This window comes from Eutrigla gurnardus, assembly GCF_963514095.1.
Source record: "Eutrigla gurnardus genome assembly, chromosome: 16".
Classification (NCBI taxonomy): domain Eukaryota; kingdom Metazoa; phylum Chordata; class Actinopteri; order Perciformes; family Triglidae; genus Eutrigla; species Eutrigla gurnardus.
The window spans coordinates 17,155,770-17,182,252 of NC_139927.1; the positions used below are offsets into that span (position 1 = coordinate 17,155,770).

Sequence of the window (26,483 nt, forward strand, 5' to 3'; positions counted from 1 at the left end):
TTTAATATAAACTGCTGCACAGCAATTTATCTCAGCTCTTATAAAGAGGTGTAGAGCGCACGCTTAAAGTAGGTCCACACTCAAACTAGTGAGCTCATCAAACAACAAAGTGTCTTTTTATCATAATAAATAATACAAAATGTCTAATTCTCTTCTCTCCTCAGGAGAACGGTCAGCGACAGAGAGGACAGCTGGACAGCCGCTTTGACGGCCTGGTGGCCATCTTGGACGAGCGGAAGCAGGAGCTGGTGGGGCTCATCACCAGACAACAGGACGACAAACTCAAACGTGTTCGATCTCTCATTGGTCGGCACAGCGACCACCTGGAGGCCGCGGCGACGCTGGTGGAGTCGGCCATTCAGTCGATCGAAGAGCCTCACATGCCTGTGTTCTTACAGGTGGGTGAGTGTTTTAGGGACTTTGGGGACCCGACTGATGTGAAAATCTTACCTTATTTTTTCATTAATGTCCAGAAAATACCATTTAGACCATCGACTACATTTACAGAATCAGCTGAATTAATACATTTAACCTCTTCTTTCTTTATCATTTATTCCTGAGTTTGGTTCCAATCGGGACACGATGTGCATGGCAGGAGGGAACAGCAGAAACATATAAGGGAAAGTTAGTAGACGCATCACATGCTCCTGCATCATTTAAAGTTTCCTCCCACCCATCAATACCCTCGCAGCCACAGGTTTCATTAGACAGGCGATCCATGCTCAGTAGTCCCCTGCGGTGTTGCTGCTGCTGCTGCTGATGATGATGATCAAGGAGTACTCGTCCACAGCTGCAGGGTGACGAAGGACAGCTGGGTCTCTAGTCCTGCATACCTTCACACACAATCGACGGCATCATCACGCACACACTCAAAACACATGATTAATTCATAAAGCTGCAGAGGCAATGAAGAGCAGCTCTGCCTCTCCGGTGTTCGGTATCGATCAACCAATCGATCACATGCCCGAACATACGTGTTGACGGAGGAAACCTGCACACATCCCGTCCACTGAACGTCATTCCTACGACCGCACGCTCATTTGAAATTCAAGAAGTTAAAGGCAAGGCAAGGCAAAGCAATTTTATTTGTATAGCACATTTCATACACAAGGCAGACTCAAAGTGCTTCACATCATAAAACAAAGTGAGAAGGAAAAAGAAAAAAAAATAGAAGAATTAAAAGAAAATAATAATAATAAAAAAAAAAAGGGAAATCTGTTTGCTTATGTAACTAACCAATCAAATTATTAATTATGAAACGTTATTGTCACATGGAGTAAATGCAGTTTCAAGAGCTTTTTTACCGTGATTTTTATTCGTCTTTAGGTGAATGTGAAGAGGCGATTAAAGCAATCTTTTAATTTAATCTGGTTTTAACAAGCGTGTTTTGAAAATGTAAGCAGTAGAAAGTACAGATATTCGTTTTAAAATGTAGGGAGTAAAAGTGAAAAGCCCTCAGAAAATGCATACTCATGTAAAGTACAGATATTCTACTTAAGTACAGTTACAAAGTCAACTTCCCATCTCTAAGTACAACTAATGAGTAACTTAAGTGTCCTGAAAAGATAAATCACAATTTTTTCAGTGAATTGCTCCTATATATATGCTTTTTTGCATCCTAATTTATATTTTCAGGACAAAAAATAGAATGGCACCATTTTTGGCATGTCCTTGGATATGTTTATTTAAAACAGGATTTTGAGACTGAAATGTGACAGAAGTTAAAGTTTGTTAACTTGACAGTCGGAGGCTCAAACGTGGCTCATCTCCAAAGAGACAAGCCGGCTGACTGAATTCAGCATCCTTATCTCTGATGGGACATGTCCGCGTCGCTGCATCTCCACTAAGGACAGTGTGAGGTTATTGCGTGTGTCCATCTGAGACAGGAAGTACGAGCCTCAGCTCTGTCCGTTTTATGCTGGGCCACATCTTCTGCCCGAGCAGCTGTTTAAGGAGATAGAGGGAGTGGGAGCAGGTAGTAAACACCGTGGGGTCGTCCTGGCAGCTGGCAGCATTTCTTAAAATCATCTTTTTATTTCAACGCTGTCTGATAAATACTTCTGACTGATGTCGTTGGCACAGACATCTGAAGCACAATGTGATTCATTTAGTCTCTCTCTCTCTCCATTCTGTCTGTGCTCTTCACCCTCACAGAGCGCCAAAGTCATCCTGGAACAGTAAGTGAAGCGCCGTGAACGTGGTCACACGTTAATATTCATAGATTGTGATACATGTGATACATGTGGAAAGGAACTCACTCTGTAGTAGTACAATTCTGTAGTCCTTTACTTGAGTATTCCCATTAATGCTACTTCATACTTCTACTCAAACACACGTTTTAGGACTTTTTTTTTTAAATAACGTAACTATGAATCGCTTATGACATACCATAATTTTTAATTAAAATTTGAATGCCATATTATACTATGACTTTTTACAATATTTTTATGACATGCTATAATATGACTTTTAATGATGTTTTTTATGACATGCTATACTATGACTTTTGAAAACATTTAATATGACATACTAAAGTATAATATGACATTTAATAACATTTAAAATGACTATACTATGGGATTTTCTCCTTTTTTATGACATTGTTTATGTCATATGTCATATGTGATGTGGCTCCAGGTATAAAAACTCAACAAAGGAACATGAACCTCCCCTTCTTTGTCCACAAGGCTGCTGTTTTATTTGGTTCAGACATGTTCACACATCCATACATGCATACACCACTCACCTTCCACATTTGTTTGGTTCAGTTTGGTTCATTTGAGAAATAAACATCTAGTTATTACTTGTAGCTCGCCTGGTCTCCCGTTGTTGCAGCCTTTGAGCCGGGACGTAACAAATGGGGGCTCTTCCTAACGTGATTCACTTGGTTGGTATTTGTGTGGTGACGTTGATGCTGTTTGTTGAGACTGATACTTGGAGGCAGGTGCGCCTTGTTTAGTGATCGAGTTTGGGAGACATGCATGAGTTTTTGGTTGATGTGAGCAGCTGTGATGCTAATAGTTCTGGGGAGTGTGTTTGTGTATTGAGTAAATCATGGGGTTAGGGTTAGGGTTAGGGAATGTTATATGTAGTTTTATAATATTATATCATATTAATCTGTGAATCGAGCTGGGATCGGCTCCAGCCCCCCCGCGACCCTGAATACAGGATAAGTGGTAGACGATGGATGGATGGATGGATTATTCTATGAATCATATCTGTTGAAAAAGTCATTAGTATGACGAGGCATTCAAAAGTCTGTTTTTTTCAACAATATGCTATTTTTTCCTACATAATATACTATGACATTTATCGACATACTATACTAAGATTTGTTTGTGACTTTTTCAACAGACTTTATTCTTCTTACTACATGATTTTTTACATACTATACTATGACTTTTTTCGTCAAACTATACTCTGACTATTTTCAACATACTATATTAGGACTTCTTTCCTGATCTTTTTGAACAAACTATACTATGACTATTTTCGACATACTATACTATGACTTTTTTGACATACTATAGTCACAAAAAGTCACAAAAAAGCATATAGTATGTTGGAAAAAGTAATGGTATAATATGTTGAAAAAGGTCATAATAGCCTATAGCATGTCAAAAAAAGTTACACAAAAAGTCATAGTATAATATGTAGAGAAAAAAAGTCTCAAATCAAGTCATAGTATTGTATAGTACTATTATTTTTTTATTACTTTTTTTCAACATGCTATACTATGACTTTTTCCAACATTATGTACTATGAATTTTGTATTACTTTTTTCTACATATTATCATATTTTTATAACCTTCTTAGACATACTATACTATTCATGTTTTAATACTTTTCCTTACATGCTAAATTTTGTATCACTTTTTACAATATACTATACTGTGCAAAATGCTTAATATTAGGTTTTGTAGTAAAATTCGAATGACATTGGACCGTCATGTTGAAACAGGCTTTTTAAGGAATTGACAGCAAAGAAAACCTTGAATTTTGAATTAAAAAATGTGAATTAAAAAAAAAAATTACTTCTGAAATCTCTGCATTCTCCTTGGAACTGTACTTTAGATTAAAGCAGTAACTTAACGTTTTTGAACACCTGTTTCTATTTGTGCCGGCAGGATGGCGGTGACAGCCAGGACCTCGAACATGGAGCGTCCAGAGCCCGGCTATGAGAGCATGAGCCACTTTGTCATCGATACCGACGACCTCGCCGACATGCTGAGGAACATCAACTTCTCATCCGGTACGCACCGTGCAACAACATCTTTACCCACGTAAAAGCATGCAGAAAATCATCATGTGACTGTTATACTGTTGTTTATCATAACATTATTCTTGCTTGTACATTCATGTAAATGCAGGAGTTTGCTGTCGTAGAGGTGGAGCCATTTTTAAACAATTTTATAAAGAGTTGCAACAAATGATTATTTCCATCTTGAATTAATCTGCCGATTAATTGTTTTATTGTTTAGTTTGAAGAATTTCTCTACATGATAAAAATGAAAATGACGTAATGTACTGTATGTGTGTTTTCAGGTGTCGGAGATGACGGAGAAGAAGATCCTGAAGAAGGTGGAGACGAGTCAGAACTTGATTTCTACTCCAGATTTTAAGACCAAAACAGCTGTTTTAATTAGCTGTTGTTTTCGACGACTGAAGTGCGGATTTGAACTTTTTTTTTAAAGGTTAAAAATGAGTGTAAAAGTGATATCGAACAGACTTACACCAAGGGGGTGGAGGGTGTTTGTTTCTCCTCCGAGTCTCCCTGTGGATCTGTATTGATGGTTTGATCAGGATTTCGCTTGGTCGGGGGTTTGTGGTCTGTTTGATTTTGGTTTGAAAGTGTCCCACTCCTCAGATTAGTGATCCAGCTTCCAGTGATCAGCTGGAGAGGAAGAAACCTGAGGCTCCTCTTGTTTTTGTGTTTTATACGACATACATTAGACTCCAAAGTCCAACTGATAATATTTAGTTTGGCCTAATTGGATTTTATTTGTTAATTTATTCATGAAATATATATTCATACTTACTTTCTTGGATATTTCAAGCTCGTCTCACGGTCTTCATCAGCAGATTGCTCCGTTGTCGTGGAGGCCCTTCACGCCGCCTTTGAAGAGAGAGTTTTTTACACCAAAACAAAAATGGAACTTTTCCCCACTTTGTTGTAGAAGATGCTCCAGAAAACCTGCTTTCAAGGAGCCATCGATGTAAAATTGGAATAGTATCTAAATATATCAAATATAACACATAAAATAGATACATTCTAAAAATTGCTGTACATACATACGTATACTTTATTTGCTTTAATAAAAATGATGGAACAATAATATTTGTACATTTTTCACATTTTAATTAAATTTTGCCACAAATAACTGGCTATGGTTGGGAATAATATACATCTTTGTTGTGCAGAGTATCTTATTATTTCTTGTTTTGAAAAGTCAGACCTAACTTATTCTTGGAAACTCTAATTATTGTTTTTATACTGTAGCTAACTGGGGTTATAGCTTTAGCGGTAGCAGTTTAAAAGTAGATGATGTTTCTGATTTCGCTGCCTCCAAGTGGCCAAAAAGCAAAGATATTGTTGTTGCATTAATTGTAATGTCTTGTACGTCATAAAATACTTTATTTTTAGTATCACCCAACATACTGCCAACAAACAAGTTTGGAAAACATGTAAAAGAAGAACTGAAATAGTGCAAATGTGTCAGAGCCTGTTTCTAGATGTTCTTGTTGATGAACTGTAATACTTGGAAATGTGAAGTCAGCAGCAGCTCACTGTGTATCGTACAGAGGGGATGTGTGAAATCATCTCTAACAAGACCACTTACGTAAAAAGAGTGCTACAGAGAGGGAAGGATTCCCCTCCACCACTCAGGAAGGCGAACGGCATCGGTGGATTCATGCTTACTCAGTCAAACAACAGCATCCTCCTCCGTGCTGCGTTTGTGTGACATTAGGCCGAGCAGCTGGAGAGTCACCGGTGATTGTTTAGACGTGGGATGATGATGACACCGATCTCATGATATTTCGCCTTTTGTTCCTTACTCGAGGTCCTCGCTTCAGTCCTGAGGAAATCTAACACTGAGACGGAAATAGAGGTTTACCATAATCCTTTTGGAAAACATCCACCAGAGTGGATTTAGCCACATGAAACAACGGCGTGAAGAAGCACTTAAACGATTGAAATCATACCTTTTCTATACATTATCCATCTGTATTTCTTCCCGCAGCAGCGCAGATGCAAGAAGACTGACCAGATTTTACCCTCCCACATTGTTGCCTTTTGTTCAGTCAAGAAATCCAGTGTATTGTGTGTAAATATATCTCCATGTATAGCTCAAAGCGATGTATACAGTGGATTTAGCAGTGTATCCTGTGTTGTGGGAGGGAAAGTAAAAACATTTCATTCATGTGTGTCTTCTCCAGGATTTAAAGCCCTTACATAGCATTTCTATCTCAATACTTTCTAAAGGCTTCCATAAACGCTACAGTGTGACAATTAGTTGCAAATCTTATGTAAATGACAATACGACCGAAAACAACCCATATGAACATTTCCTCACCTCTCCCAACTCCACGATGACTCCATCTGCCTAACAAGTATTGTCTGTGCATCCAAAGCCTGATACGTCTTACTCCTCTGTCATAGAGCGCCATTGTTGTCCCAAAAACACATCGATAAGCAACGTCACCCCAAATACTCACCAGAGTGCCAAGAGCGGATTAATCCGCTGCTGAAAATAGTCCCTAAGAAATGAACAATTTACTCCTGTTTGAGTGAGGTTTTTAGACTAAAGTGCCTCAGCACCTATGGGATGGATTGCCATTAAATTTAGTGCAAACATGCATGGTGCCAGATGATGTATCATAATGACTTTGATGACTCTTACTCCTATCATGATGTTCACATTTATGGTTTTGAGTGAAAGTTTTCATGAATTAATGCGAATGATAATGATAATGAGGCCTTGGTCGTTTTTAGGTCAAAAAAGTATTCAGGAACATTTGCAAGGATACGTATATTTTATTATAATTTCCAAACATGAATTCCTTTCTAATGGAATTTTGTATTTTTTACTACACACTCGTTTTTATTATTCCCAATAATGTATTTATTCCTTCTGATTGGATGTTTTCTTCCAGTGAAATACGTTTTTTAACTTAGTGAAATGATTGCTATGAATATATTAAGGTGATATGCACTCTTCTATATATTTTCTCTGGTGCATAGATAAAGCGATTGATAAAGGTTACGTGGGAAAGGTGGGCCGTGGCAATCCTTGCAATCTTGTAAATTGGGAAACTTGGAAATACTAAATGAAATACTAAACAAATAAAGCACAAATGTAAAGCAATTCCAGATTATTTTCTTAATGCTGTTACTCACTCTGTATAAAATGCTCATCTTCAGTGTAAGAAAGTATTTTGCATTCTGGAATTTTTAATTTTGAAGTTTCAAAACATAGTCCAGAATAAAAAAACAAAACTTAAAGTGTATATATAATATATATTGTAATTTCACAGGTTTTTGTGCAACACTTAGTCATCTCAGACACAATGTGATGCACTTTGCGTCAGGTTGCATCTTTTGAAGTCAGACATTAAAGTGAAATTATATATATTTGTATATTATTTATACACGTTAGTCGTTGCTTTGCTGCAAAATGATACATGATCGCATTTATAAAGCAACGAGTGAGATGAACACACACACACACACACACACACACACACACACACACACACACACACACACACACACACACACACACACACACACACACACACACACACACACACACACACACACACACACAAGGCAGAGTCACCAACACACCCACAGTTTGGACTGAGTCAGAGAAACAGAACTTAGAGGCCATTTTGACTGCTGTGTTTGTTTTTTCCTTCTATCTCTCTCTTTTCTCTGTTTCAACAACTTGGACATCAACTTCCATCACATTTGAATTTCATCGTCATTAAACATTCATACGTTTATTTAATTTATATTCTGTATCACACACAAAATAGCTAAACAAATAGAAGGAACTATCAACCAAATATCCACGTTGCATGATTATTATTATAGGAGGAGACAGGATGGTGGTCAAGTTTAGTTTCAGGTCTCGTGATTCAGAAAAAAAAAGCTTCCTTACATTGGCCTTTAACTGGCAATAATACCTGAATGCATTGGGAATATTTTAGCCTGATGGTGGCGCTAGAAGAGTGCTATCAACATCAAGAATCAAACCAAAATTGTGACCTGATGGCTGCACTAGAAATACAGTTCAGAGGGTTCACAATCATTATTAGGGCTAATCCTCTGGGGGACATGAATATCCAAATGTGGTTAGTAGGTGCTGAGATTTTATTCTGAACATGTTGTTGGATGTTACATTTGTCCATTAACACGATCGCAAGCTGGAATAAAAATCTAAATTTTCCAGTATTTAGATTTTTCAATTTGTCTTTGACAAAGATGTTATTACAAATGGGAAAAAAATACCTTGACACTTGAACCATACAGCAGTCACAAAAAGTTGTATTTTATAACACGTTCATAATCAGCACAATAACAAATTCACAAGAGTTTTGCTTCAAACTTTTTTATTACAAAATATAAATGGCAAAAAAAGCTTCTCTCTTTCTTTTTTGCTAAAACAACGCGAGCAGTGTCAAACAATGTTCATGGGAAAATAAACATTTGTCTTCTTTTGAAGATTAGCATGCTACAGGTGACACAGTACAGGTGCTAGTGCTCCCGCTCAAAGTAAAGTAAGAGGATGACAGCGGACAGTTGTGGATGAAAAATAAACCAACATTAACTGTTTTTTGTCTTTTCTTCCACCTCAGATCCATTTTCAGGCATGACATGACATTCAGTGTGAACAATCACAGTGGATTTAAAACAAAAAGAGACGGAGGAGGGTTCGATTTTCATGGAGTGGATTTTTTAAAATCTGACTTCACATCATGCGGTACTATTTTTGCATTTTAAAAGGTTATTTATTGGCTAATTGTGGTTCAAGTCATCACTTTAACGGGCCAAAGGCACCTAAAACCCTTTCGGAGAAGACTTTTTGCACAGGTATGCAGTATCTTACCAAATCATTATAGATTAATGTCCATTTGAAGGACCATCCTAAAGTAGCTTATACGATGAAAAGAAAAAGCTTTCATTTTGTTTGTTCACCATATTTTGATCATACGCCGGAGGTCAAAGGTTACCCTGGCTTTTATTTCTAAAGTTTCAACATGGCATCAGTTCATCTGTGTGGTGTTTACAAGCCAAACACCAAAATGCCCCTCATATCAGACTTCTTTAACTGCAGGGGCAAACACTATAGTCTTTCCTCCATTAACACTGAGGTCAATTTGATCATAAAGACAAAGAAGAACGCTGCTCGTTTCTGGCTCAAATGTTCCTTCCAAAGAGAGACGTGTGTGAGGGTGATGGTGAGGATGAAGCCAGGGGGGAGGTGGAGGAGTGAGAAGTCCATTCCCATATTCATTTTCCAACAAAGTCTTTAGATAACACTTAAGAATTTACATTTTACTCGCGGATGCTGTGGTGCGTAAATGGCACCACCTGTGCGTAAAATGACGTGGAGAGGAAGGCAGCAGGCGCACAAACAACAACGAATGTCATTGATCTTGAATACTTTAGCCAGCGGTTTGGCTGCTTGAATGAGGCATTAAAAAAAGAAAAAAAGGAGAAGAAAATAGACGTTTACTTCCCGACCTCGTCGAGGACTCTGCGGTTGAGCTGAGCCTGCTCCCTCTGGCTCTCCATCTTGGCCATCTGGATCATATTCCTCAGCAGGTGGAAGGTGAGGTCGATGGACAGCGGCGGGTCTTCGCTCCTTTTCAGCAGCTGCGCCGCCGCCCTCACCGCCTCCTCCTCGCTCTCCTCCTCCGGCAGCAGGTGCAGACGCTCCGGGTTCCTGGCTCTGAGAAACCTCGGGATGCTGCTGCTGCTGCCGCCGCCGTCCAGCAGGTCCGAGGCGGTGGCGTCCCCGGCGGCGGCCGCTCTGAGGAGCACATTGTCCAGTCGGTGCGTGTGGAGGTGGCCGCTGCCGTCCAGCCAGCCGGGGAGGATGCGTGGTCTGCCGGCGGCGGGGCGGAGGTGCGAGGAGAGGAGGACCGAGGAGAGGAGCAGGAGCAAGGGGACCGGCTTCATGTTCCTGCAAACAGGAGGGATTCATGAAGAGGACGTGCAGGCAAACTCTTCACAGACGCAAACACATTTGTTTGTACTCTATCATGCATGAATGAGCGCTTACATGAAGTCATTCTTTTGAATTTAATTGTGTTCCACTCTAGTAGCTGAATGTTGAAGTTAAAACAGGCCCTGGGTAATAATGAGCTGTCCATAAAAAGAAAAAAGAAAGGCAGGTATGATGACGTATGTCAACCACACACTTTCCTGTTAAAAAAAGCAAATAAGTCACTTTTTAAACGCTCAAAATGACATAAAAGTTGTCATCTGCATTATCTGAGTTGATTATAATGCACGTTAAGAACAGAATAATTAAAGTAGACATCTGAATCTGCACTGTTCCCCTCTGTCTTCTTCTCACTTCCCAGTGCGTCTAATTCATCATAATGTGGCACCGGGAAAACCAATAAATGAGAGCTGCGGTACTTACTTTCTGTTCTCCAGCTGCTGCGGCTGAACTTCGTGGTCGGCCGGTGGGAGCTCAGGTGGGAGCCGAGTGTGGGAAGTCCCTGTGAGCGGCGACTGGAGAGGACGGAGGGTTATATGCATCCAGCGCGCTCCGTTGACGTCAATGCAACACACGCCGGTTTGGTAGATGGACAACTATCGAGAGCAAAAGGCGATATTGTCCCGGGGGACAGCTGTGGATGCTGTGATGGACAGGGAATAAATGGCGCCTCCCCCCACAGGTTTATTTCTTATCAATAAGGAACTCCCAGGGTACAAGAGGGGGATCCAGGGGGTTTCTGGGGATGGGGGTCCCTTGAGAAAGTTGAGATTTGAAGGGATCATCGATAACATCTTGTCACTCCACTTAACCTGCCTTCTTGGTGTTGGATATCTACTCTTTACCTAGATTTTCATATTATTATTTGATGATTTAAAATTTTTTTTTTTATGAAATCACCTGAATTATTTAAAATTGCCTAGATTGATTTGAACCGATTTAAATCACCCCTTCCAGATGTGATGAAACTCAAGTCTTTGGGTATTTGAAGGCAACTATTCTTCTTACAGTCAATTTAAGGCATGTTTGACCTTAATTAGCTGTAATTTGAGTAATATGAGGATGTGTGTCATGGAGCCTTTAACCCAAAGTAATGCAATAAGATGAAGACACTAATAAATCAATGTTAATCACTCCATCAAGTAGCTTTAAAACCAGAAGATGACACATTAACTTAGAGTGGAGTAATCTGAATGAGCTGTCCGTGGTGCTGTTGTCATTCAAAGCCTGTGACTCCACTTGTCAGACATGTAACACATATAATGAAAAATATAGTTTCTGAAGTGATGACATACATATTGGCCCCCAAATACTTATAGACAACCAACCTGCCCAGAACTTTTTCAACAAGTATGCACCGTGTATTTAAATATGGCAACAGTTTCAACAAAGGATTACAAACTCAAAATTGTTGCATATTTAGTCATGAACATTTAATGTTATAGAGAAATACAATATGTATACTTTAAGGAGAAACATTTTGCCCTTTAGGACCAGATGTAGTTAGTTCAAACCAAAATACAACATTTAGTGTCCATCAAAGGCCTCAATGCTGTTTCTTTGGCCTTTTCATCCTGGATGTGAAGATATATCACTCTTGTTTATGTTGATGCATATTGAAAAAAACAAGGTGTCACAGATCAGCACAAATAACAGGCTGAAGATAGTTTCTCACCAAACATATTGTGGTGTGACTGCTGGTGTCTCCACAGATCTGCTCCTTCATGATTCACGTGCAGGTTAGAGTGTTAACAAGACGATGTGCTGGATCTTCATTTAATAACCTCAGTTGATTTAAAAACAGCAAAATAAAAAATAAAAAATGGATTCCAGCCTCCAGGGGAGAGGGCTCGTGTCCCTCAGGGGGGAGAGGAGAGGCTATTTGGCGGATTTTCAATGGATTAGTCAGACGTTCTCTGCTAGCTTTCCCCTGATGCAGCACAAGTGTGTTTGCATGGAAAAAAACAACAAATGTGTGCAGTTCATGTGGATGACAGCCGAGCTCAGCAGCCTCCACATCTCCCTCCAACCAAACTCCACCCAGCCAAAGCTCAGTTGGCCACAACATTTAGCAAGGTCAAACTATTGATATCATATACAAAGTTAGAAGCTTACACGCCACACCTTTGTTAGTAGAAACGTACACGTATTTTCTATATAAAGAGATTGTCGATGCACACATGAATTCATGGGACTATTCTGTTGTTTAGTGCAGTTTTACAGAATATTATTCGATGACATTGACTGTTTAAAAAGGAAATATTTCTTGCTGATGATTTCTGTCTGTGCAAGGTGAAGCTAGGCCAGTTAGCTTAGCATAGCACGAAGACTGGAAACAAGGGGAAACAGCTATCCTGGCTCTCGCCAAGTGTAACAAGAAATCAGCCAATCAGCAGCTCCGATTGAGTGCGCTTTAATATCTGTTTATTTGTCGCAAGTAACCTTGTTATCGCAATATTCAACAGTTATCGCACGTTTTCCCATCATGCAGCCTTAACAAACGCATCTTTTTCTTACTTAACGCCAGTTACTTAACCCACAGATGCCTCAATAGACCAGAATGCATTGCGCTGACAACTTTCGCTTGGATATCACTCACTCTTTGTACACAGAAATCTAAGAACAATACTTAAGTAGAATTACAGAGATGAGGCAGGTGACGGGAAAATGAGTAAACCAAGAATCTAAATTCCAACACATTATTAAAAATTGTGGAAAATATTGAAAATCACTGATAAAAGAGTTGGAGAAAAATCTAAAGGGAACATTTCCTTCATTAGAAGACAAAACTATTAATCTGCAACAACCTTTTACACCATTATTTCAAGTGTTTCCCCAAAAATGGATGAGAGAAGTTTCCTTTTGCAACCAGTAAGTGAGTTTGTGTGTGTGTGTGTGTGTGTGTGTGTGTGTGTGTGTGTGTGTGTGTGTGTGTGTGTGTCACCACTTCCAAATCCCATTGTCCATGAATAAACTTTCACAGACATTTATGCAAAGTTTGACTTTCAAGCGTGAATTTGTCATTCGGAGCAGACAAGCGCCATCTCCCGACCTTTATAAGTGAGTCAGTCACAGTTTTACACATTGGAATGGCCCATATCTCACACACACACACACACACACACACACACACACACACACACACACACACACACACACACACACACACACACACACACACACACACACACACACACACACACACACACACACACACACACACACACACTACAAATGAGTGTAAATGAGTGTAAAATCATCACCATCAACAAGACAAGCCGGACTTGTGATCATCGTTCACATCTTATTGGCCTTCCAGCTCAGGTAGGAGTTCCAAGCAACAGCAACGATCTGGACGACGGCCAACCTGCAAGCAGGAGGCAAGTTTACGTGTTGGATGTGGACGTAACGCACCAGATAGTTTCTTCAGATTTAGGCTTTTTTTACGGTCACATGTCTGTCTGTTAATAAAGACATACACTCTTACCTGTGGTGGAGTGGAATGAAGTAGAAATTGGCAATCTGGACAGGAGGCCATAGCTGAAACATGAACAGATAACACTCATAACAATATGAAGTGGCAGTTTGATAGGTGTTTAGTTTAGGAACATATGTATGAATAAAATGGTAATGCATGAAGGAAAAACATACGTAGTAATTTGAGATCAGGGCATCAGTGTAGTCCTGTGAAATAAAAAAAAATGACATCAGTATCACAATGAGTCTCTTAGTAGCTCCTAACTTGCAGAGTTTGAGTAAAATCCTGAAATAAAAAGGTCATTGTTCCTAATGCCTAAAGGTTCTACACCCAAACGGGTTCGTACATGGACAGCTGCAGACATGCAGTAGTTGTACCGTCCACTTGGAGGACACGTTCCACACATGCTCAGTAGATCGCTACGCTACCGCTTACAGCGTACTGGACGCATGAACCAGTCGGTGGAAGTCTGTACGGTCACAACCACAGACTGTATATACATAATTATATTTTAAATGGCATTTTATCTGAATCAAAACCTATCTATGTATCCATCCATTCGGTGAAAAGGCCTTAAGAACACGTGACACTCCCGCACACTGAAGAGTCCATGCTGCTTGAAAGCTTAAAGGCAGAGAAGGTCATTTGGAAAAAACACAGGCTTTGAACGCATCGCCAAACCGAAAAAGTCCCGCCCCCTTTGTTCAGTACTATGTTCAAAGCTGCTCCGCCCCAGAACGCCCAACGAGTGAGAGATCGGCAAAGTATTGGCAGGCCGTCCAAATAATTTCTCCGGCCAAATGTTTTTGATTGGACGGGTTTTTACAGTCCTGCCATGGTTACAGATGACATTTTTTTTTTTATGTCAGAGCATTTAATTTATTCATTGATATCGGTATGTTACGAGGGTCTCAAGTAATAGAACAGAAAGTGTCTGTGAATAGAACCACCTATTCAACCTTTAAGCTTTAAGTTCATTTCCAGGGATTGAAAACAGGTTAGTTGGAGGACAATCAAAAGTTAACCACTTGTACAACATTTCAACGTCTAGTGCCTCGTAGGATAAAAGAGGCTCAGATTTAGACAGGACGCTTTTTAAGGGCAGTGTTGGTCAGCAGTTGCTGATAGTTTTTCATTTTGATATTTAAACATTTGTAAAGAAACTTTAAACCTTCCTTGCTCCCACTGTGCTATTAGATCCAGCCCTCCAACATTTTCCATCACTGAACAGTTGAACCTGCCGGTGTGGGTGAAGTGAGAAATGTTGATGTGTTGAAACTCCAGTTGGTGGGAAGTTTCATTCCAAAACGAGGCTGGGTGGAAGTTTTGCAGCCAAAACCATCAGCAGATGGCCAAGTTATTGTTGAGTAATTGTTAATAATCAACCTCCTGTAGATACAATATAATCTAGTCTTTTTGTAGTATGTTCTGGACAAAACATCATATATAATGGATTGAGGCTAGCTTATTTATTTGGCAACAACTATAGAAAACTTTAGTCAAACAGAAAAATTTGAAAGACATTTATAAAGAAAAGAAAAAACTCCCGATTTAATAGAATACACCGTCTGCCATTTTATTTGAGTGTGCAAATTCTGTGTGTGTGATATTGTGTCCTAAACATTCCATAAATAACTAATAATGAGTCTCATCTCATAATGAGTGATTACGGAAAATGATGATGCTTATTAAGTGTCCAAAATCTGGATTTACTGCTCGCTTTGTATGGAAAACTGCGTGAACAAGGACTTTCACATGCATCTTCTGTCTCTGTCCATGGTGCTAAAGCGTTTCTGTGTCTCTCTCCTTGGTTCTCAAACATTTAAACCATGTCTATTTAAAGACCGGCAAGTTGTGTTGAACGGTAGTTAAATGGCCTGGAAAGACTGAAGGTGGAGACAGGATTCAGACATGCTTGGTCAGTAAGGTCATCGCTTTAGAAACAACATACATTCCTGACGATGTCATTTCATTGCTGAGGCAAGAGTTTTATAGTCGTCGTCTACTCCCCTTTCAGCTGCTGATCACACACATTAACCCTAGAACACCATTGCCGGGTGGTTTTCACCCAAGCAAATACATCTATGTGATTTTCATTATGCTGCGTTTATCTGAATGTCATAGGTTTCTGGGTAGCTTCAGCATTGTCTTTGACATCTTTGATGGCATGGGTGTTTTCCTAATCCAAAACACACTTTTTCCTACAGGCACATGTTTGGGTGATTTTCACCCAGCAATAGTGATAGAAGGTAAAGTAGTTTACTATCTGCGTGTACCAATTGCATGTAAGGAATAAGGTAAGTAAGAGTGGTCCTGGAATTGCATCTAGTCTTTATTAAGTGCAGTGGTTATGAATAACTATCACAAAGTGGTGATCTCCAAGAGCATTCATATTATGATAAGGTTATTTTAGTCAGCTGACCTTTTTTACCCATTCAAAATATGACATATTTTGTTTCTCTCTCCTGCAACTATTTGTGTGCCAAGGATACTGAGCCTTCACCAGGGAAGTCTCAAATATCCCAGGAATGGGTGCACCAAAAACCAAGTTTCCATCTTCATTATTTTTTTTTTAGGAATTTTTTGTTCCCAAATTCCTAATTTTCCAGTAATTTTGGAGCATTTTTATATGGTCCCCTCATGATGCTTTTCTTTCACTTTGTTAGACATGACACAGTTTAAAATCAAAGAACACTACTCAAATTTGTCATGTATTGTCATGTTTTGATATATTTTGATGACAAGTACTTTTTATTGGGTGTATTATCTCGGGTAAAAATCACCCGGCGTTAGTGATGGTGTTTTGAATTTGAGCGATAGTGTTCTAGGGTTAAACAGGTTTCTTGCATGTGAATGGAAAAGACTGGTGGAAGAAGTACTCAGTATTTCTGAGAGTATTCTGTGTAGAAATAGTTTGTCACAAGTTAAAGTCCTGCATTTAAAATTAAGTTTTTGAGCAAAAGTAGAAAAGTATTTGCATCAAAATGTAATTTAAGTACATATTCTGAAGAATGGCCCATTTCAGAATAATGTATACAACTGATGGTAGGTCAAAGATCGTGCTTCAGTACTGTACTGGAGTAAATATATGCAGTTAGGTTCCAACATTCGGGCCAAGAAGACAGAAAAACATGATATTAAATGTCCTGAAATAAGAGAAAATGTAGTTAATTTCACATTAACATCGAAATATATGAGTTATTGCTTAAAAAAACCAAGTTGGTAGATGCAGACTTTGACTCCACACAAATATGAAACGTGTGTGTGTGTGTGAGACAGCATTGTTTGTGTATAAACAACACACAAAAAACTCCCTGTCATCTCGCTAAAGGTCGCCTCATGTTTCGACATATAAAACGAGCCAATGTTCCAGTTCCAGTCTTTAGTCTGGATGGTTTTTCTCCTTTCAGGGTGAAACTGTTTTGTAATTATAGCCAAACAAGCTACTCTGCCACCTGAGGTTAAATGACTTCCGCTGATTGCTGCGTCAGAGACGCGTCAAAATATTTTCCCTCCCACACTCTGGAGACGATGAGACCTTCCTCGGCTCTTCCAGGGGTTTCTAAGCAGCTGTACAAGAATGTAAGGCGTCTCAGTGTCTTATACCAACAGGAGCGATACGAGACAACATGTCAATCAAACTGATTTTGGAAAGAAGTCAAATATTTTCCCAAAGGTTTGAATTATTTGGTTTTTCTTGTCACACGGCTCTAGTGAGTACGTTTTATGACTTCAATCCCTCTGAAACAAACAGAAGAAGTGTACTCATAGTCACTATATGTATACTAAAAATACTTGATTTCCGACACTAAACTCGGATGGCGACCATGGTAAACGTTATACCTGCTGAGTTCCAGCAGGTAAGTTGCAGGTAAACAAGTCGGGATTGCTCCGTATTGGACTTTAAGGATCAGAGCATCTGGTTTAGTGAGTGGCTCCACTCATGTTCATCTCTCATTTCCTCCGTGCCAGGTGGCCTCGTTGTAATGAGCACATTTGTCATTTATTTTCTGTCCTTTCCGACATTTACCAGATTGGCCTTTCGGGTCCAATGCGCCTCCTTTTGTAAATAATTGATGGTGACCAGCGGCACGCTGGGTAAGCAAAAGGCGGTGACGGACGTTTGAACAGCTGGCACCAAAATGACAGTTAGCTCTGAGCTGACACACACACACACACACACACACACACACACACACACACACACACACACACACACACACACACACACACACACACAGACAGATATGAGTCATTCTCCAGCTACTGGTCGCCCCCCCCCCTCTCATCTCTTCCTCCGTCACAGGAAATAGCTTCTAATAATAATGATAGGTGAGTGTTGGAGGTCAGATGAAAACCAAATCTTCCTCTCTGTGAACTTTCATCTACCTGAGCTCTGTTCATACAGACAGAATCCTGACCTCCTGCCAGTTTGTATCTCATCTCAGCGTTAAATACAGAATACAAAACGAGTCAAATCACAACACAGAAGAGTTCACCTCCAACTTAAAGCCCTCTTCCTCCTAGACTGGTATGTAACATGTCTAGTTTATTTATGAAATACATTGACGGTCGTGGTTTTACATCAATATATGAATGTACCCTGGTGGTTAAAATACACAGTAACATATTTATGTCTTTAACTTTCTTCCAAAAACAAATGCACACGGTGGTGGATCTCATGGAAAACACAGATCAACACCAACTGAAAGTTTCTTGTAGTTGCTTGAATATGAAAAATGTCTTTTGAGTGGAAAAGATCGTCATGCATTTTTCTAATTTTATTGCTCCCAATTCAAGCTGAAAATATTTAATTTATGGTGATTTATTATTCAGTGAGGTTTCTGTCCGTCCGAACCCACATCCATCACGATGTGTCTATGTGGAGGTGAAGCCGCCCCCCTCTCTAGTGTGAGTGACGTGAATAAACACGAATGATCCCGCGGTCAAACTCTTCAGCTCGCTTCCACTCACCCTCTTCAGCTTGGTGATGTTCTCGTCCACCGTCAGTCCGTTCAGAGCGCCGGAGAGCCCGAGGAAAGCTGCCAGGAAACACGGAGCGAAACACAACTGCAACACAGACATAAGAAACCCAAGAAAACGTCAGAGAGTAGAGTGAAAAAACAAATTCAGACCACCTTAGTCATAAGTTAAACACTAGCTCACTGGGGATGAAGGCTGTTAGTTGGCGGGTCAAAATACATTTGTTCTGTAAACACATTTAAATTAACCATTTAAAAACTGGGCTCTGCACAAGGTTTCTATTGGTTAAAGGGGAGTTCTCTTTTTCTTTGGTCTCAGTATATTATGGAGGACAGTCTAGACCAGCTCTATATGAAGAGATAACGTAATGATCCGATGCTTAATAAATACATTTCAGTGATATTGACATTTCCATTCGGTGCCGTTTATAGTCAACGCAAGAAAATTGGTTAAATTGTTAAATCTTTGGTTGAGCTCAGTTGTTTATGAATGTAAAACTCAGCTTGTTTGTGATATGTTTTGTTTATTATATAGAGTTATTGAGTTATTGGCGTCTTATAGCTTCTTTTTGTCATAACGGGGAAATGATTTTTTTGGAGGCTTTGTGAAAACTGTATGTGTTAATAATTGATCTATAGTTCAGAAATCAAAACTAACTTTAGCTGAACTTCTGTCTAATTTGTGTACACGTCCTTGTGATATCTCTCTTCTGAATTAAGGAAAATAGGACTTGCTATTAAGTGAAGCTACATTAAAAGTTTTCCGCTAGTTTCAAGAAGTTTGCATAAAGTAGCCTAGACCTCAACTTTATGCCAATGAGGCCGACGCCCCTTTCTCTCAGGTTCATTCAGAGTAAATACTTAAAGGGTGAGTAGGTGATTCTACTCAGAAACACCTTATATTACTTGAAATCCTTGTAACATACCGATAGCAATGAATACATTAAATGCTTTGACATAAAAAAAAACAATAATAAAAAATGTCATCTGTGGCGAAGGCAGGACTCCAAAACCCCGTCCAATCAAAAAAGTCGGGCTGGAGAAAATAATTGGATGGCCTGCCTGTCTGTCAATGCTTACTTCCAGATTGTGTGCACTCCGATCTCGAGCTCTTGTTTGGTTTTGAACTGAGGTCTGAACGAAGGGGGCGGGACTTTTTAGGTTCGGCGATGCGTTCAAAGACTCTGTGGTTTTTTCAATGACCTACTCTGACTTTAAGTGATCTTAACACACCAAATGCAACAAAAAAGTATTTTGTGGTGAAAGCAAGGAACCGGCACGAGTGGAGGATAAATAAATGATCTGAAACACAAACTGAAGCAAGATGAATATTTACTTTCTGCCTTTTACCGAATGAATTGGACGCACCAAATAAAATCACTTTGGGAAGCTCCGTTTAGTTGTTTATATTGGTGCTACGGGGACGTGAAACTGCTCCTTACGTCTGAAACTCAATCTATTATTCAGGTCTGCAGCACACAGACACATTTGGTCTTTCGATGGCACATCAGCTACTGAGAGCAGAGGGAGCGGAGCACACACGACAATTCAAGCGAAGGAGCGGACCCTTTGCTCCGGTAAATATTTCAGGAGAGGGGAGGCGTTGAAAGCTCTGAAGTCTCGGTGTTCTGTGGTGGTTTTACTTTAATCTGCCTTTGTTCTGCTGCAGTTTGACTGAATCCAACACCAGAGGGCAGTGAAGAGGGTAACCGGCAAAACTGTAAGGCGGGCTTTGATCCAATTTGACAGTTTCGTCCTGCTAGCAACGAGACGTCCATCAGCCTGATATGAGGAAATTGTATCTCTGTTCTGAACAGCGAAAAAACGCCTCGATTGAAATCTTGCCTTTTCTTCCATAAAAGTACCACCAAGTAACACATTAGCATAATATCTGCCCGGAGTGTGGAGTCTCCATGTTGAGAAGACAAACGTAAATGTCCTTTGTATGGACCTCCACAGATTCATTTTTATCACCATTCCTCAGCAGAACAACATTCACAGCAGACTGGGCTTTTTGGGAGGGAGGGGCAGGAGGTCAAATAGAGTGTTTCAGAGAGTGAGAAGAGCTGCTGCAGCACAGCCTGATGGGGGAAATATAGCATTTTTTGAGCATTAAAGCATGTCGACATGTTTTAGTCGTAACCTGAAATGCAAGTATGCACCAGAAAAGCAGCAGAATAGCTCTTCTTTAACCAACTACCAGGGTTCCCACACCTTCTTAAACATCAAATTCAATGACTTTCCAGACCCAGTTCCCCTCAAATTCAACAACCAAACACAGCATAGTCAAGGACTCGGATCAAGGCTGATTGCTATTACAACACTGAAAACTTTAGAAATTAGAAATATCTATTCTTACACAATATATATATAAATTCAAGCACTTTTAATGACCCACGCCCAAGACCCGTAGGAACCAGGAAGAACAACAGGAAGTAGCAGAAGAAGAGGAGAAGGAGGCTTTTCTCACCTGGTCAACCAGCATTTTCTTCATAGCAGCACTTTTAGTTCCTCCAACCACCAGCCGGTCCAACACTTTGTACCAACTGCCGATTGCTGGACCCTATTTTGCAAAACAAGCAAAAGAAATTATGATTAATGGGGCTTCTTTTCTTCTAAATGCTTTGGGGATAGAATGTTGTTTGAGAAACCTTTCATTTAACCACACACACTAAGAATCAAGTATCTGCATGCAATCTGTAGATTACTTGAATGTAAGCCACTAAACACGATCTATCATTAATGTGATGATGAATGTTACATGATGAGTTATGAGACGGAGGTCTTTCCAAATGAATGAGCGAACATGTCTGAGTGTAACATGACTCCTGTGTGACCGAAGACAAGCGTAGAGACGTCTTCTCTCTATACGACACGGCAGCGGAACATAAGACGATTATGGAAATATAAATAAACTTTGCTGACGTCAAAGTGAATTATGCAGCCGTCGGCTGACTTGAAATAAGTGAATTGAAAAACATACAAAGGCACGAAGAAACACGGCAACAGGGATGAGCAGGTCATCGTCGTGTAAATAGATCTACGGATGGGATTTTTGATGCTGTTGGATGTTGGGTGGCTGTGGCTCAGGGGAGAAAGCGGGTCGTCCTTAATCACAAGGTTTGGGTTGATCCCTGGCTTTAATCAAATGTGGTCAAAGAATATTACATAGAATGTAACCGTCTCCCCCCCATTTACACTTTTATCTCGAATATTTTGATCTTGATTTAAAGACGGTTTGTTCCACCGTGTATGTTGTGAACGACAGCGTGGAAACCGAATCATCGCAAAACTTTTTTTTAACAAAACAGAAAAGAGTCAAGAGGACGCCGACCACAAAGACGAAACCGATGCTCATCATCTTGGCCGTCCGCAGCACGTTGTGATGAGCCAATCCTCTTCTCTCAATCAGCTGCTGGGAGATTACATCACCGACACCCACTAGAGACCCTGGAGGACAAACGGGAGAGACGGACACAGGTGATGTTACACAGATGTGGCTGATATTCTCTATATCACTGCAGCTACAAAATAATCTTTTATTCTGTATTTATGAAATATAATATAAAGAGCATATCTCTAATGCAATCGACCACAATCTGTCATGTTTGTAGAATATTCCTTCTACCTCTTTGTCTTTCTGCCATTTTCTCCTAAAATGAACTGAAAGCTGCTTTGTGCACGACTTTCATCTCGGAAAGGATCTCGTCTCAACTTCTTAGAAAACTTTTTGTACGAGGAAACTTTATGAACCGCCTTCAGTAACTGTTTAAATGACCTTGAATGTCGTTTTTTTCCCCGTGCTTGTTTGCTTAAGCAGCTGCTGCTTGAAAAGACGTTGATGAGAGTGACGACAAACGGTAAATGTGCTGTAAAAGCCAATCAATGAGCTGAAGAGAGGTTTAAAAAGCTCTGCAGAGCTGCACAGTTGATGATAATTGCTCGCGGGTTTGTCATTACAAATGACACCTTTCCCGTTACGTGTGGTTACTTGATCCATTGTTAAAGTAGAAAATTGATTAGTGGCACTTGGAAGTCCATTTGAATCCTTTCAGGATGATATTTAGTTTGGATTCTTTTTCCTTGATGCATAAAACGACGCATAAAACACCCGTTCAGCAGGTGGGCAAAGCAGCCGGCCACCAGCTCGAAGCTCCACGAAGCGCACTTAAAATCGACAGTACAGTGTAATAACACAGAAGCAGCTGAACTAACCTTTCCTTAAAATGTCATGGGAGACCTAATAAAGGTAGTTAGGCTGACATGGTGGACAGAAAATGTCAATTATACACCTTGAGGGCAATAAATACTTTGCCACTTCAGACACCTTGATGGGCAGTAAAGCACAAGAGAGCTCAGCAGCTTCAGTCTGCATCGCCAACACCTCAACACACAGCTTGTGTTGAAACTCCTCACTAACAGACACATCTCATATTTATAGTGAATATCGTAAAGGACAAATAAAAATAAAAATGTATTAAAAAATGTCATCACGATAAAATCTTCCCAAATAAAATACAACATTTTATATTTATTAAATACAATTTAATGAAATTAATGAAACTTTATCTCCACAGTCTATTAGATGATGTAGTTTTCACTCATTTGACCGGATGGGAGCCTTTATAAAAGGTTTTCAGTCATTTAGTGTTACTGATTGTACCTCAAGGCGTTTGGCTTTAATCACAGATCTGTACAGTTTTGACCGATTCAGTGAGAAACAATGTAAATATTTGATGAGGAAAAAACACCCAAATGTTATGAAAAGTAGTAATTATCACAAGCCACTCAAAAACATTCTTTCAGATGAAAAAGTAATAAAAAAGGAAGCCAATTGGTCACAAAACTGTACAATCCGATCCAAACCAACTTGCAACTGCTCACAATTTCAGTGTCAAGTCTTTCAAGTCTCTGAATGCTGACTGATAAAATTAACTTGCATGTGCACTTTAGTTTAATTCTGAAATTAATTGAAATATAAGCTGCATGGATTCATAATCAAAAGGTGAATCTAGTAGTCGGATCCTTCAATAAGTCAAAGAAAAATAACATCGGTCCTGAATTTAAAATGTGTTAGTATATCACATGTTTTATGTAAATAATAACTATAAGTGTCAAATAAATGTAGTAAACAAGTACAATACTTCTCTCTGACATGTAATGGTGTAGAAGGATAAAGTAGGATAACATGGAAATACCCAAGATAAACCCAAGTACCCTAAAAACTGTCCTCGAGTACAGTCTTGGAGTAAATGTACTTAGTCACATTCCACTGCTTGTATAGTAACTTATCTTTCATTCAAACGCTCTATGACTCCTGGCTGATGATGCATGTCAGACAACTGGTGAGCAGTGCCTCCATCTAGTGGTGATTAGACTGTACTACAACGGAATACTAAAGTCCAATTTAAACCATATGAAAATGAAACAACTGCTCAGATATGTTGGAAAGTAATAGCTCAGATTTATGGACACACAGCAGCTCTGCCATGCTTAGTGCACATGAACATGTTGGCCTACATGTCACTGACCTTCAGAGGAAAGTAACTGTAGGAATGCCTGTGCATTTGTGTACAAAAGGGTCAAAGGTCATGAGATCCCATTTCTAAAACTATAAGAACTATAAGCCTCCATTGTTATTTGATTCAGCTGTTGTTGCAGTTTCTACTGGAAAATTCATTATTAATAGATCTATGACTTTGACTTCATTGTCCCCGAGGAGAAATTCATCGTCAAGCCACTGTACCTGTTCATACGTAAAGCCAAAACAGGCAGCTTATTATTGCACAACTTGTCTGATGAAGAGTCTAACGCTGCAAATAATGTACTAGGAGGAGTCTGTGATCCAGGGTTTTTGCATTTTCAAAATAGTCATTTTCTAAACAGACACTTCACATCTGTGTCAAAGCGGACTGTGATGAAGAATACACATAAAGAAAGAAATCATGGTCACTTGGTTCAAAGCCCTCTCTTGTTGTTGATTCTGAAACAGAGGTGAACTTGAATACGGAGCGAAGGTCAGTCGAAAATGTTTAGTCATCACTTCTGTTTTACTTTACTCTGAACATAAAAAGTGAGAAATAACTGTTTTGCACTTCTTAATTGACTAAGATAACTTAGAATATACACGTTAATATTTGCATCTTCAGTGGCAGTGGTGGAATGTAACTAAGTAAATTAATTCAGACGGATGTGCACTTTTACACCACCGCTCCATTTCTTTTGTAGATTCAGATTATTAATACAAAATATCATAATAACAACAGGATTTTCCCCTGCAAGATATAAAGAAAGTAGAACTAGCTCCACCTTTGCTGGCTGCATTAAGGCATCGTCATTATAATTCATTAAGATCATGTCTATGACTCTGCAAGGAGCTATTCTGCATAATGAGTAGTAAGAGGGAGTTACTCCTACCAGCAGTCACTATCTGTACTGTCCAGGGGTATTTGGTCATCAGGACCTGGTAGGATCTCCACAGGGCTGCCATCCTCCCTCCTAGGAAGTCAAAAGAAAAGTCACACAAAACGGACAGTGTATAAAAACCTGATATTTCCAGTAAACCCACCCCGCCCACCGTCAGGGACGCAATGTGACTCAAATCAAACGACCCTGCTAATAAGTGCCGTTACATTATCAATTACAGCTCGTCGATGACATTAGTCTGCTTCGTTCAGGCTGAGTTTACTTTTTTTTTCTACAGATCACATGTTTGGAAAAGCTGACGAGCAGCACTTTGAATAAATATATATATATATATATATATATATATATATATATATATATATATATATATATTACACCATCCACTGAAGAAATGGCGAAACTGTAATATAAAGGTTTTTTTTAACCAACATACCTCTGTGAATTATTTCAACGCCGAATACAAAAGTGTCTTGAAATAATTGAGTAAAAATGTAAATAAGGAGTCGACAGATACAAACGACGGAAACAAGCAAGGAAACGTTTACGTTGTCAATTATTTGAACGCGGTTCGGCGTGATGGTCTCATTCTGGCTAAAGCTTACATTACAAGTAGCTTAAATGTTAGCAGCACATTAAGCGCTGCCTCCCATTAACCAGATCGTTCTAACTAGCTTGGACTTGCTTGTAACTACTTGTGAATCAACGTGACTTCAACGGTCATTGGTGTCTTTAAATGTTCAAGAATACGACGGAGCTGCTTGTACTCACACACACACAACTGTCACCGTACGTAAATACAACTTTAACGTGTATTGATACTCGCTACATTACAGTGGATGCGGCGTTGCATTAAACGTGTAACACGATTTAAGCCCGGCTCCACTCAGTGACCTCAGCTGCTGATGATGCATTCAGGCTTCAGGATCGGCTCCGAATTTTCAGTTGTAGAGTTAAAGGTTACACGCACCGATATGTTACCGCTTGGCCAGCTCGTGTAAATTATACATTTCATTTAAAAATATAATTATGGACAAGCACACGATACACAGAGTAAATCTGCAGACGTTTTGGCATTTTATTTTACCCATTGCAGTAACAAAAATGTTATGCCACATCGTTAGGCTTCAGTGCAATCTGCCCCTAAAATAAAAGTTTGTCTTTGAAATGATTGATTTTATATGCATGAAGCTATACTGTATTCAGTCATGTTTAGAGTAAAACATGTCCAGCTACCTTGTCCTTTTAGCTCTCATCTTACTATTAAACGGAGGCACACAGTAAATTATTTTATTTCCTACATCCAGGGAAGGCAGCATTATGACTGCGGAGTGTATCACTTCCGCTGTAAACAAGAAATATTGA

The 26,483-nt window shown here is 39.5% G+C and overlaps 3 protein-coding genes across 6 annotated transcripts in view; 1 reads left to right on the forward strand and 2 right to left on the reverse strand.

Moving 5' to 3' along the window:
• trim54 (tripartite motif containing 54) overlaps positions 1-26,483 on the forward strand; it is a 278,550-nt gene that overhangs the window by 6,943 nt on the left and 245,124 nt on the right. The window contains exons 5-8 of one of the 3 annotated variants that reach the window (XR_014598478.1): positions 165-398; positions 2,155-2,177; positions 4,128-4,252; positions 4,546-5,129. Coding sequence is in view for 1 of the 3 variants with exons in the window: in XM_084029963.1 (XP_083886089.1) it covers positions 165-398; positions 2,155-2,177; positions 4,128-4,252; positions 4,546-4,622 (459 nt within the window). In the remaining 2 variants the exon portion in view is untranslated. Of the gene's footprint in view, positions 1-164; positions 403-2,154; positions 2,178-4,127; positions 4,253-4,545; positions 5,192-26,483 lie in introns of those variants that run through there. The other 2 variants (XR_014598479.1, XM_084029963.1) reach the window with 2 other exon arrangements.
• Positions 577-26,023, reverse strand: mpv17 (mitochondrial inner membrane protein MPV17). 2 transcript variants are annotated; one of them, XR_014598480.1, is made up of 11 exons: positions 25,892-26,023; positions 25,113-25,193; positions 22,030-22,145; positions 21,166-21,258; positions 18,688-18,783; positions 13,887-13,919; positions 13,723-13,775; positions 13,499-13,602; positions 5,841-6,093; positions 5,040-5,116; positions 577-833 (listed from the first exon to the last, which is right to left on the reverse strand). XR_014598480.1 is itself a non-coding variant. In XM_084029970.1 (8 exons), the coding sequence occupies exons 2-8, from the start codon at positions 25,183-25,185 to the stop codon at positions 13,533-13,535; spliced, it is 534 nt and encodes a 177-aa protein (XP_083886096.1). In that variant the 5' UTR covers positions 25,186-25,193; positions 25,892-26,023; the 3' UTR covers positions 13,332-13,532. The 2 variants fall into 2 exon arrangements, 1 of the variants encoding a protein (XP_083886096.1); XM_084029970.1 differs by lacking the exons at positions 577-833; positions 5,040-5,116; positions 5,841-6,093 and having other exon boundaries at positions 13,332-13,602.
• Positions 8,913-11,219, reverse strand: uts1 (urotensin 1). Its single transcript, XM_084029969.1, has 2 exons — positions 10,659-11,219; positions 8,913-10,193 (listed from the first exon to the last, which is right to left on the reverse strand). The coding sequence occupies exons 1-2, from the start codon at positions 10,775-10,777 to the stop codon at positions 9,740-9,742; spliced, it is 573 nt and encodes a 190-aa protein (XP_083886095.1). The 5' UTR covers positions 10,778-11,219; the 3' UTR covers positions 8,913-9,739.

Excerpts from the sequence above, each read along its gene's own strand:
- uts1 (XM_084029969.1), bottom strand. The coding sequence starts at position 10,777 with ATGCATATAACCCTCCGTCCTCTCCAGTCGCCGCTCACAGGGACTTCC. Across the intron at positions 10,194-10,658 it reads CAGCAGCTGGAGAACAGAAA|GAACATGAAGCCGGTCCCCT; the intron begins GTAAGTACCGCA and ends TCCTGTTTGCAG.
- mpv17 (XM_084029970.1), bottom strand. The coding sequence starts at position 25,185 with ATGGCAGCCCTGTGGAGATCCTACCAGGTCCTGATGACCAAATACCCC. Across the intron at positions 22,146-25,112 it reads AGTACAGATAGTGACTGCTG|GGTCTCTAGTGGGTGTCGGT; the intron begins GTAGGAGTAACT and ends TTTGTCCTCCAG. Across the intron at positions 13,776-13,886 it reads CCCTGATCTCAAATTACTAC|CTATGGCCTCCTGTCCAGAT; the intron begins GTATGTTTTTCC and ends TTCATGTTTCAG.